We start from the raw sequence: 18,807 nt of genomic DNA on the forward strand, positions 1-18,807 counted from the left end.
TCACTTAGCTTTTGGGATGGTAACAGGTCCCGACATGGGGCATGTTTCGAAAATCTTTATCAAGGAACCCAAAAGTAAGAGCTGGTAACTGAAATTGCCAAGCCAGTCAGGTAGTGTGCTCAGCTGTTCTTTACATCCACCCCCCGTCTTCGGTGGGATGACATCATTACATCCTCTTTTAAAATCTGTGGCATCCCTTTTTTAACCATCACACGAAGATAGCAGTATTGCAATTAAGCAGCATTCAACTTACAAAAGCTACATATGACAGGTACCGCCTTACTTTCCAGTCAGTGCCTGAGCATGAAAGGCTTGACAGCTCAGATCCATCCCCCTCAAAACCCCCCCCCCAATTCCTCCTTCCCTCGGTCAATGCCCCCCATTCGGCAGGAGGTGTCCACTCTATCCTGCTGATGCTGCCCCCCCTTCCCAACAGCTCCGCACAACTTTAGACTGAAGGATGGCAAGAGGGCCGTCCACTCTCTCCTGCAGCCAGGGACGCCCATTCTCCTGAGAGCCCTCCCACAGCTTTAGATAAGCACAGCAGGAGGCATGCTCACTCCCTCCAGCAAGCAGGCCCACCTCTTCAAAGTGGCTGGCCTACCCCTTCCTGGTGTATCCTGGGATGCACTGGGGAAGAGGGTGTAAGGCTCTGATTTCCCAAGCACCTAAGGATTTTCCCATAGGAAGGGTCTTAGGCACCTGGGCCAATTAGAGCCTTAGGTTCTTCCCTAACCTTCATCTTAAAGATACGGGGGAAGGGAGTTGTTAGGTGTTATGTGCCTAAGGGGGGGGGGGCAGGGCAGCAGCAGACAAGGGGGGTATAGGCAGAAGGAAGGAACATTTCCCTCTTCTGCTCTCCCTGCTATCAATCAACTAAGCCAGCAGGACTCGGGGAGACCCGCAGCTCAGTTGATTGGGGCAGGGAGAGCAGCTTTGAGAGGAGGGAGGAGCTGTACCTACCAATTACTCTTCCGAGTTACTCCCACCCTTTACCAGCACTTCTCCGCACAAATAGCATGCATACAATTTGTATGCTAAAAATTGGCCATAAAAGTTAAATCGCTCCCACTGCACCGACTCGCCGGATTTTACTGGCAAGTTTTGAGAATCCAGCCCTAGGAGAGGTAATCCTTATCCCCTAACAATCTCTAGTTCCTATTTTGGGGTTTAATTAGATCTATAAAGCTAACAATACATGCCAGCTAGACAAATGTTAAGAATATTAACATCTATACACAGTAGCCCCGATTCTGTAAACTGCATCTAGTTTAAGGTGTGCTTTAGATGTTCACGTGGCGCAAAGTGCAATGAGCATTACCTAGGCATCAGGTAGGCATCTGATACCCAGTGTTCTCCCTAGCGCCTTTTAGCTGGGCACTCCGCCCAGCTAATTTAGGTAAGCGCGTGGCTGTCATCTCGGCTGCAAATTTGCCTCAGCCTGACTTTTTTTTTTTTTTTAAAGCACCAGAAAAAGAGTTTTCAGCTTTACTTTTTTAAAACAATTTTCCTAGTGCCGGTCGATTTTTATGGTCACGGTTGGAGGCAGGGGCTGCAGGCTTATTATGACCGAGTGCGCAAAACAGGAAGAACCCCCCAACATCGTGTTTACTTTTGTTCTACAGCTTATCACTCAAGACAGGCTGGACATTGGTTCTCCTCATCTCCTGCACAAAGTGAAACCAATCAGAAAGAAGAGAGGTGGAAGCTAGCAGCTGCGTGCGTCAGTAACAGCTGCTGGCTAACGGAAAAGGAGGGAGAAGGTACCTAAGAGGGATTATTAGGTCCAAGAAATAGATTCGCTACAGGCTAAGGGGGGGGGATAGGGCAGGGAGAGAAGCTTACAACTTGGTGTTCTTGCTTGCTTCGGGCCTTCCTCGCTGCCGGGTCCTGCCTACTTTCTGTTTCCATGAAGGCAGGACCCGGCCACGAGGAAGGCCCAAAGCAAGCAAGAGCACCAAGTTGTAAGCTTCTCTCCGTCGCTGACCTATTTCCTGCCTTAGCCTGTAGCGAATCTGCTGACCGGGGAGGGGGCGATGGGGGAGAGAAATGCTGTTGCTGCTGCACCCAATTGGGGGGGAGAGAAATACTGCTGCTGAATGGGGGGAGGGGAGGAAGACCAGGGAAGGGAGAGGAGAGGAAAGAGAGATGCCAAAAACATGGGAGGGAGGGGAACAAAAGGAGATACCTGACCATGGAGGGGGAGGGAGAGATGTCAGGGCATATAGGGGGGGAAGGCGACAGATGTCAGACCAAGGGAAAGGAAGGAAGGAGGGAGAGAAAGGAAGGAGTGGAGATGCCTGATAATGGAGGGGTGGGGGAGATGGAAGGAGAGGAGAGAGATGCCAGAGCATGGGGGAGGGAGGGGAAACTAAGGAGACAAACGCCAGACCAGAGGGAAGGAAAGAAAGGTGCCAGAGCAAGGAAGCAGAGGGAGACATAGGAGAGGAGAGAGATTCCAGGGCATGGGAGAGGGATGGGAAAAGAAATGCTGCAGCAGCACCCAATTGGGGAGGGGGGAGGGGAAGAGAAGTGCTGCTGCTGCACCCAATTGGGGAGGGGGAAGAGAAGTGCTGCTGATGCTCCCAATTGGGGAGAGGGGAGAAGGAAGACCAGAGAAGGGAGAGGAGAGGAAAGAGATGCCAATACCATGGGAGGGAGGGAAAGGAAAGGAGCTACAAGACCATGGAGGGGGAGGAGACAAATGCCAGACCAGGTGAAAGGAAGGAAGGAGAAGAGATGCCAGATAATGGAGTGGAAGGGGGAGATGGAAGGAGAGGAGAGAGATGTCAGGGCATGGGGGAGGTAAGGGGAACTAAGGAGACATAAAATGTCAGACCAGAGGGAAAGAAAGGAGAGGAGGTGCCAGAGGAGGGAGAGGGAGAGATAGGAGAGAGAGATGCCAGGGCATGGGGGGAGAGAATGGAAGGAGATAGAGATGCCAGACCATGGGGTGGAGTGGGAAGGAAGGAAGGGAGAAGAGAGAGATGCCAGAGCATAGGGGAAGGGGTGGAGACAAAAAAATGGATAGGGGGTGAAGATTAAATGAATCATGTACTAAGGAGAGAAAGGGTACAGAATATACAGTTTATTGAAGGGACATAGAAAGAGGGAAGATGCCACATGGAACAGAGAGAGGGCTGACATTGGATGGAAAGGGCAGAGAGGGAGGACAGTGGATGCAAGGGATAGATAGAGGACAGATGTTGCATGGAAGGGAGCAAGGACAAACGCTGAATAGAAAGAAGAGAGCAAAGAGATGATTAAAGCAGAAATGACAAAAGGTAGAAAAAAATTTTTTTGTTGCTTTATGTAGAATCAAGTAGTACTGTAACTGTATTGATTAAAATTTATAAATAGGAAATGGAAATAAGGCAATTTTTTTGGGAGTAAACCCCTTTCCTCAGATCAGGACAGAATACCATAAGAGCAGTATACTGTACTTTCTTGAAGAAAAATTTGGCCTCTGAAAGCTAATTGAAAAATGGATTAGTCCAATATAATGGTATTTTCTTATTTCTCATTATTTGTTTTATTTCTATTTGTTAATTTGTAAAGTGGCGATTGTTATGTAGCAGTTTTTTCAAATTTACATCTACTGTCTTTATATTTTGCACAGTATTAGGGGACGTGTCATTGTTTCTGTGGTGTTGCATTAGTTTAACTTTTGTCTACATATTTCTATTTTTAGTTTGTGATTATTCCATATTGGACGAAGGTGTATCTGTGTTCTGTGTATGAAAAGGACATGGCTTTCTGTTAGCATCAACTGTACAGGATCAATTGACTGTGTAGGATCTGGCTTGTTTAGTTTTACAATGTGTGTGTTGGTGTTCTAGCGCATCTAAAAATAACTTTTTTATATATAGAGGGGGTTGTTAAAAAATGATCAGCATTAGCTGTCATATAAACTAGGTACGCCACTGGATTTAATGACCCTATTCTAACTTTACTGTTGAGGTAGGTGTTGTTGTGTCCCCCCCCCCATACACACACACACTATAAAGAATTAAATTAAAGCTGTATTAACATCAAGCAGCTTTCAAATGACATTATAAGCAAATAAAAATAAAATATTTTTAATACATTGCTAATAATTAACTGCATCTTTACCTAAACTGTTTTGCCCTAGCTCTCACTTTGATTTTTATCTGCTACTTTTTAATTTTGCTGTAGTGCAATCACACGGTGACGGGATAATTGCGCGCCAGACACCAGCGTGCTGACAATCCAGCACCGACAATTCGGCGCAAGACAGAAGTGTGTGGGGGAAAAATAATTTTTAAAGAGTTCTGACTGGGGGTTTGGGGTGGCAACCCCCCCACTTTATTGGTTAGTGTTCGCGCTGCCGTTGCGGGGGGGGGGGGGTGTGGGGGTGAAACCCCCCACATTATAGAGAAAACGGAACTTTTCCCGAAAAAAATCAGAAAAAGTTCCTTTTTGCTATAATGGAGGTTTTCAGCCCCCCGAACCCCCCTCCAACAGCAGCGCGAGCACTAACCAATAAAGTGTGTGTGTGTGTGGGGGGGGGGGTTGCCACCCCAAACCCCCCACTTCTGTCTCGCACCGAATTGTCGGCGCTGGCATCTTGCGCGCCACTGACTATGAACCCAATCACACAGGTCTCCATAAATTATGTGGAAGAGGTCTGGAAGTGGGGATCGCATCTATTTCATATCCTCAGTGAGACCTCAGGAAGGAACCTAGTGATCAAAACATTATTAGAGATGCTGTAGAGCTGTTTCTTGTATGACTGAATGAGCTATATTTATCTTTAAGTTGTTTAAATTCATGCAGAAATAAATGACTAGCTTGAACCTAATGATTTCATTAACGCATTTCCCTTTTTTAAACCTCTACCATTTGAAAGAGAGCAAATATTTAATTATTCACTTCTAGAATTGGATACTTCTTATATTTAGTAAAAAATATTCTGGCACAAGTGTCAAACCTTAAAAAAGGAAGTCATATTGAGCATTGGAAAATAATAATAATTAACTAATAAAAAATAGTACACATTTAGGGTTCCTTTTACAAAGGTGTGCTAACATTTTTTAGTGCACGCACCAGATTAGTGCGCGCTACCTGAAAAACTAGTGCCTGCTCATGAGGCGGTAGTGGCTAGCATGCGTGGCAATTTAGCGCACGCTATTCTGCGCGTTAAGGCCCTAACGTACCTTTGTAAAAGGAGCCCTTCATTTTCCCCACCACCAAATTTCCCCATTTCACCCCACCCCACCCGGCTACTTTTTCATGCTACCCGGCTGGAAAAAATTTCTGGGGAGAACACGGCCGATACCCATTCCCCAAAATCACACTTTTCTGATGTAGACGTCCCTATGATGTTAGTTATATAAAAATGTGTTTTTTTACTGATTTGTTATCATTTCAGGATTGTAAGCTTTAACATAATAGCAAATTCTGATTTGATTATACTGCTCTTTATAGTGAATGGCAGTTAATTCTGCTAGGAGACAGAACAAGGTACACTTCCCCCTCTGTATTCACAGTGGTTAGGGGCAGAGCTAGCCCGCGAATATTTAAAAAAATCGAATAATATTCGTGCCTGTTCTGCCCCTAACCCCTGCTTCCCCCAGCTATTTTAAGCCCTGTAAGCCCCCCCCCCCCTTAAGCCTTACTTGGTGGTCTAGCAGATTTTCAGGGCAGTAGAGATCTTCCCACGCTCCTGCCCCGTGCAGATCGCTCATAAGAAATGGCTGCCCTGAGCTCCTGTCGTAGTCTCGAGATACGACGGGAGCTCAAGGCAGCCATTTCCTGTGAGCGATCTGCACCGGGCAGGAGCGTGGGAAGATTGCTCCTGCTCCAAAAAGCCGCTAGACCACTAGGTAAGGCTTAAGGGGGGGCCTTACAGGGCTTAAAATAGCCCAAAAAATGAAAAAGCATTTTTTGATTTAAAACCACAAATAATCGAAGCCGTAGATACGGAAACCGCAAATACAGAAGGGGAAATGTAGATCTCACTGCCCTGTTAAGAACATAAGAACATAAGCAGTGCCTCCGCCGGGTCAGACCATAGGTCCATCCTGCCCAGCAGTCCGCTCCCGCGGCGGCCTAAACAGGTCACGACCTGTCTGAATCACCAGAAGGGGCCCCCTTGGTTTCCTACTGAGTCCTATCTTCCCATCGAAGTCCTAACCCTCCGGTCTTGCACATGCACGACCTGGTTGGGTTTCTATACTTATTACCTGGTTAGCTTTCTCAGTATCCCATGATCCCTTTATCCCTCAGGAATCCATCCAGTCCCTGTTTGAATCCTTGTACCGTACTCTGCCTGATCACTTCCTCCGGTAGCGCATTCCAAGTGTCCACGACCCTTTGGGTGAAAAAAAACTTCCTTGCATTTGTTTTGAACCTATCTCCCTTCAGTTTCTCCGAATGCCCCCTCGTACCTGTTGTCCCCTTCAGCCTGAAGAATCTGTCCCTATTCACCCTCTCTATGCCCCTCATGATCTTGAAGGTCTCTATCATATCTCCCCTGAGCCTCCTTTTTTCCAGAAAGAAGAGCCCCAGCCTATCCAACCTCTCGGCGTATGGGCAGTGTTCCAGCCCTCTTACTAGTTTTGTTTCATACTTCAACAGTATAAAAACAAAAAAAGTAACAAAGTATGCCATGTTTAAAAGGATAAGTATAGTATTACTTTTTGACTGAGGTACTGATTGGAAGTTGAACTGGAAACATCAGCATAGAAGGGTGGAAGCTTCATTCCTGTGCTACAGAGAAATTTGTATAGTAATGGTAAAATTAGCTCCTATAAGAAGTGTAAAGCATAGGAGTTTGAGCATCGTAGAGGCTTTAGATAGATGTGGTTAAAGCTCCAGCAAGTCTTTAGCACAGTGGTTCTCAACCCTGTCCTAAGGGACCCCCAGTCAGTTGGGTTTTCAAGATATCCCTAATGAATATGCATGAGATTTGCATATAATGGAGGAGACAGGCATGCAAATACGTCTTATGCATATTTATTAGAGATATCTTGAAAACCCAACTGGCTGGGGGTCACCTAGGACAGGGTTGAGAACCATTGCGCAGGATCCATACTATTTAGGCAGCCTAGGTCATCCAACGAGCTTTTCCTGGGCATCCCATAGATGTTATTTGAGAGATGTTTTAGACATTTCCAAAGTGATCCTTTAAATACAGTTAAGGGATTCCTTACTCTAAATAACACTCTCTTTCTCATTAAACATTGCTACAATCAACTCATTCTTCAAAGCAAAGAGAAAGCCCATAACTTCATTTGGCCAAGCTTAAAAACAGAATAAAACACAGAACAGACTTGAATGTGGTTTCTAGTTCATTGCAAAGGGAGGTGTGCAGCTGCACAATGCTGACCTCATTGTGAGATCATCAAGGTGCACCTGCAATGTACAATGCCACAAGTAAAAGATGGGTCAGGAGTTGAACTCACAACCTCTGCAAGATTGGCACAGCGCTTTTACTCATTGAGCTATACCATCTTCCACTCCAGTGTCTCTGATTCTCCTGTCATATCATAGCTTACTAACCTGCCTATGTATCATCTGCTTAGCTATCAAATCACAGTTAGCTGAGACAAATGACTAGTAGCTCAATGGTTTAAAACACTGCTTTCATTGTCCCAAAAGCCAGAATCTCAAGTATGGTTCAAAAAATGTGACATGGAGTCAAATACTACAATTTTTATAAAATGCAAACTCCACTTTTGGAATAGATTGCTTCTAGCATTGTTAATGTTGTGCTGTTTGAGATGGAAATTAGATTTGATTGGGCTGTAGCTTGTAATTTTTATTAAAATGAATACTGTCAGCTGAAGTAGATGAGGGAGTCAAACCCAGACCAGGCTCATACCCCAACCTTCATTCTAACCACTGTGCTACACAATAAGCCATAAAATCATAGCAATTCTGGTTTGATTATAATGTTCCATTTAAGCGTCGTTATGGCAGTAGCTACAGTGTGCTTGCGGCTCCATAGTTGAACACCGGATGCACGCAGTATCGGCTGCAGTTAAGCATATCTCAAGCTGTCAGGGTAGGAAACCTCTCCCCTGACTGAAAGAAGCCATTTCTGGCTCACCAAGTTAAGGCACCACGTTGCACTTTTTCATCCTCTCCAGCTCTCCTATAATCTCATTTTCTCAAATATAATGCTGGTTGCAGGCTGTGGGGCAGGAGACATGCCTGCTACCCTGTTTGCCACCCCCTAAGGGCATCCCCACTTCTCTACTTTGCAGCCTGGGCCTCATGGAACACTAGATAAGACAAAGGGGAATGTGACGAAGTAGCTGAAGTAGTGTTTTTTAAGGAAACACTAATGACCGGCTGCTACTCAATGTAAATAAGCACAAGGTGAAAAATGGTTTAAGATTTTTATTGCAGTCTAGGAAAGCAGCATGCGAGTGTAATATCAGGCAACTGCAGTTCGGTGAAATGAATGACAGGTATGCAGAGTAAGCCACTCCTAGGTCCAAGTTGTTGCTGTGGTAGAATTGTTAAGGTCTCACAATCTGCTCCTGGTAGAAGGCAAGCTGTAGAAAAGGAAGATGGATTGAGACAAATTAAGAGTTTTTTGGTGAGTTTTAGGCTCTCTTTCACAAATGTACGCTAAATCAACGTATGCGCTAACTGATAATGCGTCCATAGAATATGTAAGCGTTACCTTTTAGCACACGCTAATGGCATCGCTTTAAGTGCATGGTAAATGTTAACACGTATATGTTTTCCTATGCACGCACTAATAGCGCATGCGTTGATTTAGCACACGCATTGATTTAGCGCACCTTTGTAAAAGAGAGCCTAAAATGCACTAATTTACTGTTCTCTCAGAAAATCATCAAAAACTACACCCTTCTGAAGGAAAAAAGTGTGAAACATGTTAGTATTGTGAAAATGTATATAATTCATCACAAGAGCAAACAAAGGCTGCAGTACATCATTCTCACCTATTCTTTCTGTTTTGGTATTTGAGCTTTGGCCAGGCGCAAGCTGGTGTGATGAACCCAGTGAACAGACCTGCTCTGGCCTCTAGGAAACACAAGGGGAGTCATTAGCCTCTCTGGGAACCTGAAATCAGGGGAAAAGGGGGAAAATATTAGACATCTGTGGCAAAAATAAAAAGCAGAAGTCTTGGGAGAATATGTCACAGCACAGTCTCAGAATAACAGCTAGAATGAACAGAAGCACAAACACTGTTCCCTTTTTATAATGATGCCCAACAATGGACTCTAAAAAGATTTACCTTTAGCTCTATGAGGAAAAGCACTGCTATAGGTTCCACATATTCATGTAACTTGCATATCCATTTTGCTGGCACCAAAGTTTCAAACAGCATGGGGTATTTTTTTCAGTCAACACTCCTGGAACCAATTTTTATCATTACTAATTCTCAGACCTGCTAATGACCCTGTGGAATGGAGAGAGTTGTGACAGATATCAGGGGGATAAAAAGTTAATAGAGAATCACCATAAGCAATAACATAGAATGAGAGTCCAAAAGAAGAAATCAGTTCTGTCCGAGCTTTTATCTAATAAAGACAACTAAGTAGCTAGCAATATCATCAATCTCACCTAGATTTGGTATCTGAGCTGCTAGCAAGGAGTTCCTTGCATAGGTGCAGCATAGTCACCTGGAAAGATGAAAAAGGTTAGAAAGACATCAAAATTGCAAATTACTATAGCTGCTAATGGTCCTGTGAAATGGAGAGAGTTGTGGCAGATATAGGAATGAAAAGGTTAAGTTAAGATAATCAAGAAAAGTAAAGTCTCAGAAATCAGCATAAGCAGTAACACAGAATAGGAATCCTAAAAGAGAAAATGTTGCTCTGATGGACCTTCTTATACTAAGCACGCCTAAATAGCATCTTACGTCATAGGCACCATTCAGACTTCCCACCAGAAAACTTTTAAATCTGATTGGGCGTGCTTTGGGTGTGGTTTGGCCAAACACAGCTGCACTGACTTTTAATCATTTCCTTCACTTTTCAAAGCTTTGACAATAAGCCATTTGTCATCTGCTTAGTCTGTAGAGACTGTCACCAAATTCTAAACAAAGTTCCCTCTATAGCTCTATGCCTTAAGGCACTACTTTTATCTTCCATACGTCAGGGGTTCAAGTCTCGACTGTGGTTAGCAAATATTTGATATTCATTTTTCTACCAGAAAACCTTCAAACTCTTTAGCCATTCCTTTGCTTAAACATATTTGAGTTGATCTTTAAAATGATCTGCAGCAATTCTCAGCAGCCTGTTCTCTGTGCGGATATTGCATAAAAACAAATACATTCCTACCACAATGACTTGTAGCTCAGAGCAGATGAATGTATCTGATGCACCTGTGCCTGCAAACTGCAGAATGCTGATGAAAAACAGCAAAGTCCACCACTTATGAGAGCTATTAGGATGCTGTTAAAATGAGTGAAGGTGAGGATGGGATATGAACCGGTGAGCTTGAGAAGATGGACATGGTGCAACAAGGTGCATTAACTTGGTGAGCCACAAATGACTTTGCTCTGTCAGAGAAGATTCCTCCCATGACAGCTTAGGATGTCCTAGCCTTGGGAAGGTGAAAATAAGTTTGCCTGGAAAGGGAAATGTGCTGATAAAAACGGCAAAGTCCACCATCTAGACCAGGGCTGTCCAACCTTTTGGCTTCCCTGGGCCGCACTGGCCAAAAAAAATATTTCTGGTGCCGCACAAACGCTGCAGCAAGACAGAGGAGGGAGCCGGCAAGATGGTAAACACCCAGGGGCAGCAGAGGAAAAACACTGCATCGCCCTTGACCGGGGCCGCACAAAATACTTCATGGAGCCGCAGGTTGGACACCCCTGATCTAGACCCTCTTATGAAAGCTAATAGGAAGCTGTTAGGATGTTGTTAAAATGAGTGAAAGTGGAATTTGAACCAGTGAGCTTGAGAAGATGGACAATGTACAACAAGGTGCATTAACTTGGTGAGCCACAAATGCTTTCTTTGTGGTGACTGTGATATCATTCCTAGGCAGGTCAGTCAACTATGATATGATAGGGCAGTGAGATCCACCTGAGTAGAAGCTGATGTAGCTCAATGTGTTAAAATCCTGTGCTGATCATACAGAGGTTGTGAGTTCAACACCCAGCACATCTTTTAATTGTGGCATTCTACCTTGAAGGTGCACCTTGATGATCTCACAAGGTCAGCTTTGTGCAGTTGCACACCTCCATTTTCAAGGAAGGAAAATGCATGGTAAGGTCAGTATCTGGTTTTTCTATTTTTAAGCTCTGAGAAATGAAGTAATGTGTGCAATATTAATATCTTTTTCTTGTTCTTTCTTTGCTCGCAAGAAAGCTGATTGCAGCACTGTTTGTTGAGAAAAAAAGGGGGTTCTTTTTAAGCAGGAAAGCCAAAAGGTGCTGTAATGAGTAAATCATATTACTGTTTGGGCAGAAAAGTACTAAGTTTTCCATGCAATATGTTTATATTCATATGCCCTATTGATATGGTGGCTTATTAAATCTATTATAAGGGGGGGGAAAAAAACCAAAAAATGATTCCTTAAGTCTATGTAGAAAATATCATTTTGGAAGCCCAAAGCATGTCTATGTTCCGCCCATAGAAACCCGAGTTCAGCCCAAGCAAAAACCACACTTAGACCAGCTTTTTATTCGCCTACAATTTCCACGATGTTTAGACACGGTCTGCCACCTAACTAGCGTCTATCTAGTGCCTATCCTTAACCACGCCCATGTTACGCCCTCTACATACTTGGACGTGAATTTTCCAAAAACTCGCATCTACCTAGCGTCTATCTCCTGACAACGCCTACCTCCGTCTAAGTCCCAATTAACGCTTAAGACCCTTAAATAGCTCATTAACCACTTAATCAGATGCCTAAACTACGCCTAAAGTTAGGCGCAGTTTACAGAATCGGGGCCATTATGTGCACACAGACATATGTACATGCCAAATGCACATATTTATTAAATGAGGCCCGCACATGGCACATATTTTACAGGTAGCATGTACACACAAGTGGTCTGGCTGAAGCATACATTTATAGACTAGTGTAAGCTATACTCAAGGCATGAGCATTAGATGGCATAGGTTTTTGTGCCTAAGCACATATGAAAATGTTCCCAACTACACTGATATTCTATAAAATGGAGGCATCTATCTGGCTTCCTCTAAGTACCTACCGTGATCCCCCCCAAATAAGACCTACCCCGAAAATAAGCCCCAACATGATTTTCAGGGTAGGTCTTAATATAAGCCTATGAGGCTGATGAAGTGTTATACTGGCAATACTGCTATTGAGACAATTACCAGCACAGGAAAAGAGGTACAAAATATGGCCAGTAAAGCTGCCATATATCTTTTTCAAAACATTGACAATTCCTCATTATCCACTAAAAGGCTCACAGCACCTTCCTACACTATCCCATCGCACTGCATGCCTCTTACGTACATAGCCACGTCTCTGCTTTTAGAAACTTCCCTGCCAGGTTTCTCAGCTGCCTAAAAGAACAGCCAGCTTGATTACAATATACATGAGGCTAAAGCTGCAAGGAGAGGGGTCCCTGGTAATTCTGGGGGACACAATTGTTAGGATAAAGGCATGGTGAAAATGAGGCCTAATGGAAAACAGAAAAAGAATTGTCTGCCCTACTTCTGCACGGCAGTTGTTAAAAATGGGATTAGTTTACTTTCTACTTAATGAACTATACTGGCTTGAATTCCCTCCCTTAAAAATGCACAGAATTTATACAGTACATCTCAAAGAAGAGAATCTTTTCATGAACTCCTGAGCACATAGGATGAGGCTTCTCTTGGTGTAAAACCTTTTCTTAAGTTGTACCAGATCTTTTCCTGCAGCTAATACAATGAGAAAAAAAAAATACTGTAGTTTCTGAATGAATACATTCAAAAAGATACTCTCCCACCAGTACTATGAACAGAAACCATAATTATTATCCTTATATGTTATGTCACACTGCACACAGTACAAAGAATCAGGAAGAGAACACCACACTCAGAGGTATGCAAGTCAGCTGCTCATTTGTTTTGTTGGCAAGAGAGACCCAAAGCCTTGAGCTATTACAGAAATAACCCTTTTATAATTAATTTTAGAGATTTCTTTAGCAGTGTCAAATCTTTTACCTGAAATCCAAGTATTCACTAGCAGGCATGGCCTTCTTATTTTGGTCCAATAAAGAAAAACAGTTCCCTATATCAGGAATCTGCAGTCTAGTGAAAGTGATTTTTCTGGTGTGTATTTTTTTAAATGTTCTGCGAGTATATATATATAGCAGTTCTTTTTCAAAATAAATTTCTAGCCAAATGCATAATTATGAAACTTAGAAGCAAAGTAATCAAAACAGTACCAATGCCATAACAGAAGCACTATCATTTCAGAGTCAGGAACATAATGCTATAAAAAAAACATTAAAAAGTGCAGCATATTATTTTAATGTCTCTATCGTGTAAATCTGTAGTTATATAAAATAATTATGCAAAACAGTAAAGATTTGTGGGGTGAAGTAAACTGTTCCATGAACCCAGCCTAAATATTTTTGCAACTTGGAGAAAACAAAAAAAATAAAGTGCCAGGTGATGACTGTCTTTACAGAGACAGCCAAACAGTTCAGATTTCTAAAGAATTGAGGGGCTTTACTGATTCAGCTGTTGGTTCTGTCCATTAGAAAGAACTTCCACACATTCATAAACACACACATGCCCCGCAGATAGCGATTATTAAATGTTGCTTACAAAAACTGTAGTATTAGATTTCCTTCACAGAGATTTCCTGGACCAAAACCTGTGCCATGTCTCTTAAAGCCAAGATCAATGAAGTTTCTTAATATTATATTTTTAACACACCGCACAAACTTCTGTTTGCTAAATAATGCAAATTTTTCAAAATTAATCCTCAAGACAAAATGATCATCTAAATTACCTAGAGCTGTAAGGAGAGTTATGAGACTGTAGATTTTTTAATAGATACCCATTATGTCCATTGCATAAATATGTTGATTTTTGTATTTAATGTTTTAAAGTATAATCCCAATAGTCAGCAACAATACTTTATATTTATACTCCACTGGGTGCTTTTTATTTAGTAGTACAACAAAAAAAAGGAGTGCCCCCCAAATCATTGCAACACACTGTAAAATTTTTAAAAAAGAAATCAGGTTATGTAATGCATACAGAACATGTGTGAAAATGTTTTAAAGTGTAACATTGTAGAGCAGTGGTCTGAAACTCGTGGCCCAGGGCCCACATGCGGCCCGCTAAGTACTATTTTGAGGCCCTCGGTATGTTTATCATAATCACAAAAGTAAAATAAAATAATTTCTTGATCATATGTCTCTTTAGCTATAAATGACAATATTATTATTAAGATTTAGCTAAAAGGAAAGATTTATAAACTATAAAGAGTTTTACCTCATGCAAAATTGTCATTTCTTTAACAAGACATTAAGTATTTTTTCTGAAGCTCTCCAAGTACCTACAAATCCAAAATGTGGCCCTGCAAAGGGTTTGAGACCACTGCTGTAGAAGAATGTGAGGTCTGCTGAATTCAAAAAAGTCCAGCTTTAAAAAAAAAAATCCTCATGTCAATCCTATAAAATATAATTATGTATTTGAAAATGTTCAGCAAAATTATATAATTAGTTGGAAGCTATAAAATGTGGAAGGCAAACTATTCTTAAAAAAAAAAAAAGTCTTTCCAGATGTTTAATAAAGCACTTCCCCCTTCTCATCTTATTTTTCCTTCCTCCCCACATGCAGCTATTTTTCCTTTGTAAACAAAGACCAGATTTACAAAGAAGACCATCCTCTTTAGGGAATTAGGACATGTGAGAGGAAAGATTTTAAATCTGTCTTAAACCCAACTTGAGATCTTAAATTACATTAGATCTTCTTCAAAATGTAATCTAAACTACATAGATCAGGAACAGTCTAAGGAAGATTTTTTTTTTTTTTTTTTTGCAACATTGAAATCATAATGAAGGCATTAAAACAAAATGAATTTATGAAAGCACTGCCAAAACACTATTGTGCAACTGCAGGCATTCAGTAAAATGACACTATAAAATTTTATGAAAACCTTGAATTTTATTTCAGAGAAATTAAAAATATGATATATGTATATATAAACTTCTATTTATCTATAAATATAGATGATCTTATGAAAGTTAACAGAAGTATAATGCATACCAAATTCCAATCTTTTTTGCAAGTCAGGGTTTGGAAGCCATAGATAAGATTTAACAACCTAATAACAGGCTATTTGTAATTTAAGTAATACAATTAAAAGTAGAACATTAAAAACATGATAGGTGTGGCTTCAAGAAAGTACCATTTTCCAAAAGGTCTGTGAGCATTTATTTTTAAAAAGTGTTGGACATATTACTTGTTTTTTTAAAGAAAGCCCACACCTACCAGCATAAAGTACTTTTAAAAATATGCGAAAATACACAGCTGCTTTCTTGAGTCTTACCAATGTTTCTCTCCAGAAAAGAACTGAAGCAATTTTGCAAGAATAGCAAAACTGGGTCTGAATATGGAATGTTCTTCTTCCCAGTACCCACAGGCATCTCTTTAAGTCCTAATCCATGCCATCTCTTTTCTACATTCTCCTCTCACAAAATGCCTGCTTTATAGCAATCACTGAAATGATTTGGACTTTTTTTCCCCCTTACAGATCCCCCCTCAACTTCTATCACTATAAGTAAAAGAGATTAAGAAAATGTTTCCACTTTTTACCATGACTATGCAAATTCATCCTACAAACCTGTCTGAATAATAAACAAAAGCACATAAACTGATTATTTAACTAATCTTTTCACTAGCCTTCATTAGCAGGCAATAAACATGTCCACCATCCCAGCCATCAAGCAAACTGACCAGCCTTTGTGGTCAGAGTACAATTAATATCTTAAAACTACTTTCACACCCTTTGCTATAAACACCCGAAGGATCTCCAGTTTAAAAAAAGAATAACGTGATCACTCCAAACAAAAAGAAAACCCCCTCACAATCTGATCTTTTAGATTTGAACAGACATTTACAGAATCTGGCTTGTCTCACCTAATTTATAACAAAAGAAATAGTAAATGCCTGCTGTTGAAATCTGTGTAACATCTGCAGCCTAATCTGCAGATGTGGAGGTAGGGTAGGGCAGGAGAAACTGGAAACTTTCTAAACGCACTATAAAAAGTTTGTTGTATCCTTAAATTTGTGAGCTGTTGAATGAGGTCATGTCTGGCATGCATGAGGACCTAAAGAGAAAGGCTGGTCCCAATGGACTGGAGATGTAGGAGCGAGCAATAGCAACTCAAATTCCTCTGTCTTCTTTGCCTTTGCTTTTGCAGATAGCATTATGATTTTGCTATACATCAAGCACTAGGAAAAAAAATATCCAGTGCCATTGTTTTCCCAAACAGTAAAAACATTCTAAATAAAAAAGGATGCTCTTTGTCATCTTAAATACAAGTATACTTACAAAATCTTACAGCAACTATTTACAATATAATGCACAGTATGTCAGCAGTCCTACCGACACTGGCACAGGAAGTTAATGTTTTGGGTACACTCACACTGTAGTTTCCCCCTGTTTACTGTTGGTGAGTCTTGTGTAAAACTTCCTCCAAGAATTAAGTGTTTTGCCTGACCAGATCCAAAAGCCCGAGGTGATGCCAACGATGAGGGTCATGAGATACTTGATCATGAAGACGGTGAAATCAGGGCTCATAGGGGGGTGGCTATGGCTGGGGCAGGGGATGGCATAGGTCTTGCAGCTCTGGCTCACCCAACTCTTCTCCCACTGTTCCCTGAAAGCCTGCTCATAGAAATAGCAAGCAATGACGATGGTGGCGGGCACGGTGTATAGCACACTAAAGACACCGATGCGCACCATGAGTTTCTCCAGCTTCTCGGTCTTGGTGCCGTCGTGCTTCATAATGGTCCTGATGCGGAAGAGCGAGACAAAGCCAGCAAGCAAAAAGGAGGTGCCAATAAACAGGTAGACAAAGAGTGGTGCCAGCACAAAGCCACGCAGGGCATCCACACTGTTGATGCCCACGAAGCAGACGCCACTGAGCACATCACCATCCACCTGCCCCACAGCCAACACGGTGATAGTCTTGACAGCGGGCACAGCCCATGCAGCCAGGTGGAAGTACTGCGAGTTGGCTTCAATAGCCTCATGGCCCCACTTCATGCCCGCGGCCAAAAACCAGGTGAGTGAGAGTATAACCCACCAGATGGAGCTGGCCATGCTGAAGAAGTAGAGGAGCATGAAGAGGAAAGTACAACCCTCCTTCTTGGTGCCTTGTGCCACCGTCTTGTAGCCGTCCTCGGTGAACTTGTCATTGCATGCCACACGGTCCTCGAGCAGGAAGCCAGCGATGTAGGCAATAGCTACCATGGTGTAGCATCCCGAGAGGAAGATGATGGGCCGCTCCGGGTAGCTGAAGCGCTTCATGTCTACTAGATAGGTGAGGACGGTAAAGAGCGTGGAGGCACAGCAGAGCACTGACCAGATGCCAATCCAGATGTGGGCAAAGCGCAGCTCCTCAGGGGCAAAGTACATAAGGCCATGGGGCAGGCCAGGCTGGCAAGGGGCTCCACAGTCCTTCTCGCCCAGGAAGCGGTAATTGACATAAGGGGGCACCTTTAGGCTCCGCGGGCACATGAACTTGTCGTGAGGGTGCGAGGCCGAGGGTTGCTGTGGTGGCGCGTGCGGCTGGGGAAGGGCACGCGGGTGGCCCGTCCAGGGCTCGGGCGGGGGCGCTGTGGGGGTGCTGTGCTCGGACGTGTTCTGGCCCACGCAGAGCTCGCCGGCGCCGTGCACGGGGAACTTCTCGCACTTGAGCGTCTCGGGCCACTGGAAGCCGAACTTGTTCATGAGCGCCTCACAGCCCTGACGCGCGCGCTCGCACAGGGAGCGGCAGGGCGGCAGCGCCTGCTCCAGCACAGTGCACACGGGCGCGTACATGGAGCACAGGAAGAACTTCAGCTCGGCCGAGCACTGCACCTTCACCAGCGGGTAGAACTGGTGCACCTCCAGCCCCGCATCTTCTTGGTTCGTGTGGCCCAACAGGTTGGGCATGATGGTCTGGTTGTAGGCGATGTCCGTGCAGAGTGGGATAGAGATAGCCTGGCAGTAGCCGTGGTCCGGGATGGAAATACCCCGCTCGCCGTTGTATTGTGGCTGTCCCCGGACCGGCGGGGCGCCCCACAACAGCAGCCAGGAGGCGGCGAGCGCGAGCGCCCGGCAAAGTTCAGAGGAGGAAGGGAAGCAGCAGCTGCACCAGCGCGAGCGCAGCCACCGCCGCCCGGGCTCAGCCATCTCCGCGTGCCGCTCCTTCTCGCGCCGCCGCGTCCACTCTCGTGCCGCCAGCTCCCTGCGTCTCCTGCAGCTCGGACCAGCGATTCATGAAGCCGCGAGGGGAGCGCCCAGCTGTCCCGCGCCGGCGGGGGGAGCCTAAATGCCGAAAAGGTGGCAGCTGTAGCTCTCGCAGGTGGGCGAGCGCGCGGCGCTTAACTCTCCGCAACTCGCTCGCTCAAACCATTTGTGCTGATTGCTCCGTGCCTTCTCCGACCGGTTTCCAGGCGCCCCAGTTAAGCTGCCTCTCACTGGGAAAAGGGGAGGGGAAGGGGAGGAGTCTTGAAACCGACGCGTTAAGGGATGGTCTCCCAACTCACCATACGTTTTCCATTCAGACGCTGGGTAGGGGGATGCTGGTTTTAGGAGGGGGAGAATGACGACTTTGATTTCCGATTTTTAGTTTACTCTTCTAAAAAAAAAAAAAAAAAATCAGCCTTCCTCAGC

The 18,807-nt window shown here is 43.6% G+C and overlaps 1 protein-coding gene and 1 long non-coding RNA gene across 2 annotated transcripts; both read right to left on the reverse strand.

Annotated features, from left to right (window-relative positions):
• Positions 1 to 8,352: 8,352 nt before the first annotated feature.
• Positions 8,353 to 9,295, reverse strand: LOC117354174. Its single transcript, XR_004538130.1, has 3 exons — positions 9,236 to 9,295; positions 8,940 to 9,060; positions 8,353 to 8,525 (listed from the first exon to the last, which is right to left on the reverse strand). It is a non-coding gene; the product is annotated as an uncharacterized LOC117354174 (long non-coding RNA).
• A 5,645-nt stretch (positions 9,296 to 14,940) lies between these two features.
• FZD1 (frizzled class receptor 1) lies at positions 14,941 to 18,597 on the reverse strand. The gene has a single exon (XM_033931178.1). It carries the CDS (start codon positions 18,322 to 18,324, stop codon positions 16,567 to 16,569), a length of 1,758 nt encoding a protein of 585 aa, XP_033787069.1. The 5' UTR covers positions 18,325 to 18,597; the 3' UTR covers positions 14,941 to 16,566.
• Between the last annotated feature and the right edge of the window lie 210 nt (positions 18,598 to 18,807).

The sequence above is a fragment of the Geotrypetes seraphini genome, chromosome 2, assembly GCF_902459505.1.
Source record: "Geotrypetes seraphini chromosome 2, aGeoSer1.1, whole genome shotgun sequence".
Classification (NCBI taxonomy): Eukaryota; Metazoa; Chordata; class Amphibia; order Gymnophiona; family Dermophiidae; genus Geotrypetes; species Geotrypetes seraphini.

What these genes read in the sequence shown, in the direction of transcription:
- FZD1 (XM_033931178.1), bottom strand. Translation starts at nt 18,324, where the DNA reads ATGGCTGAGCCCGGGCGGCGGTGGCTGCGCTCGCGCTGGTGCAGCTGC.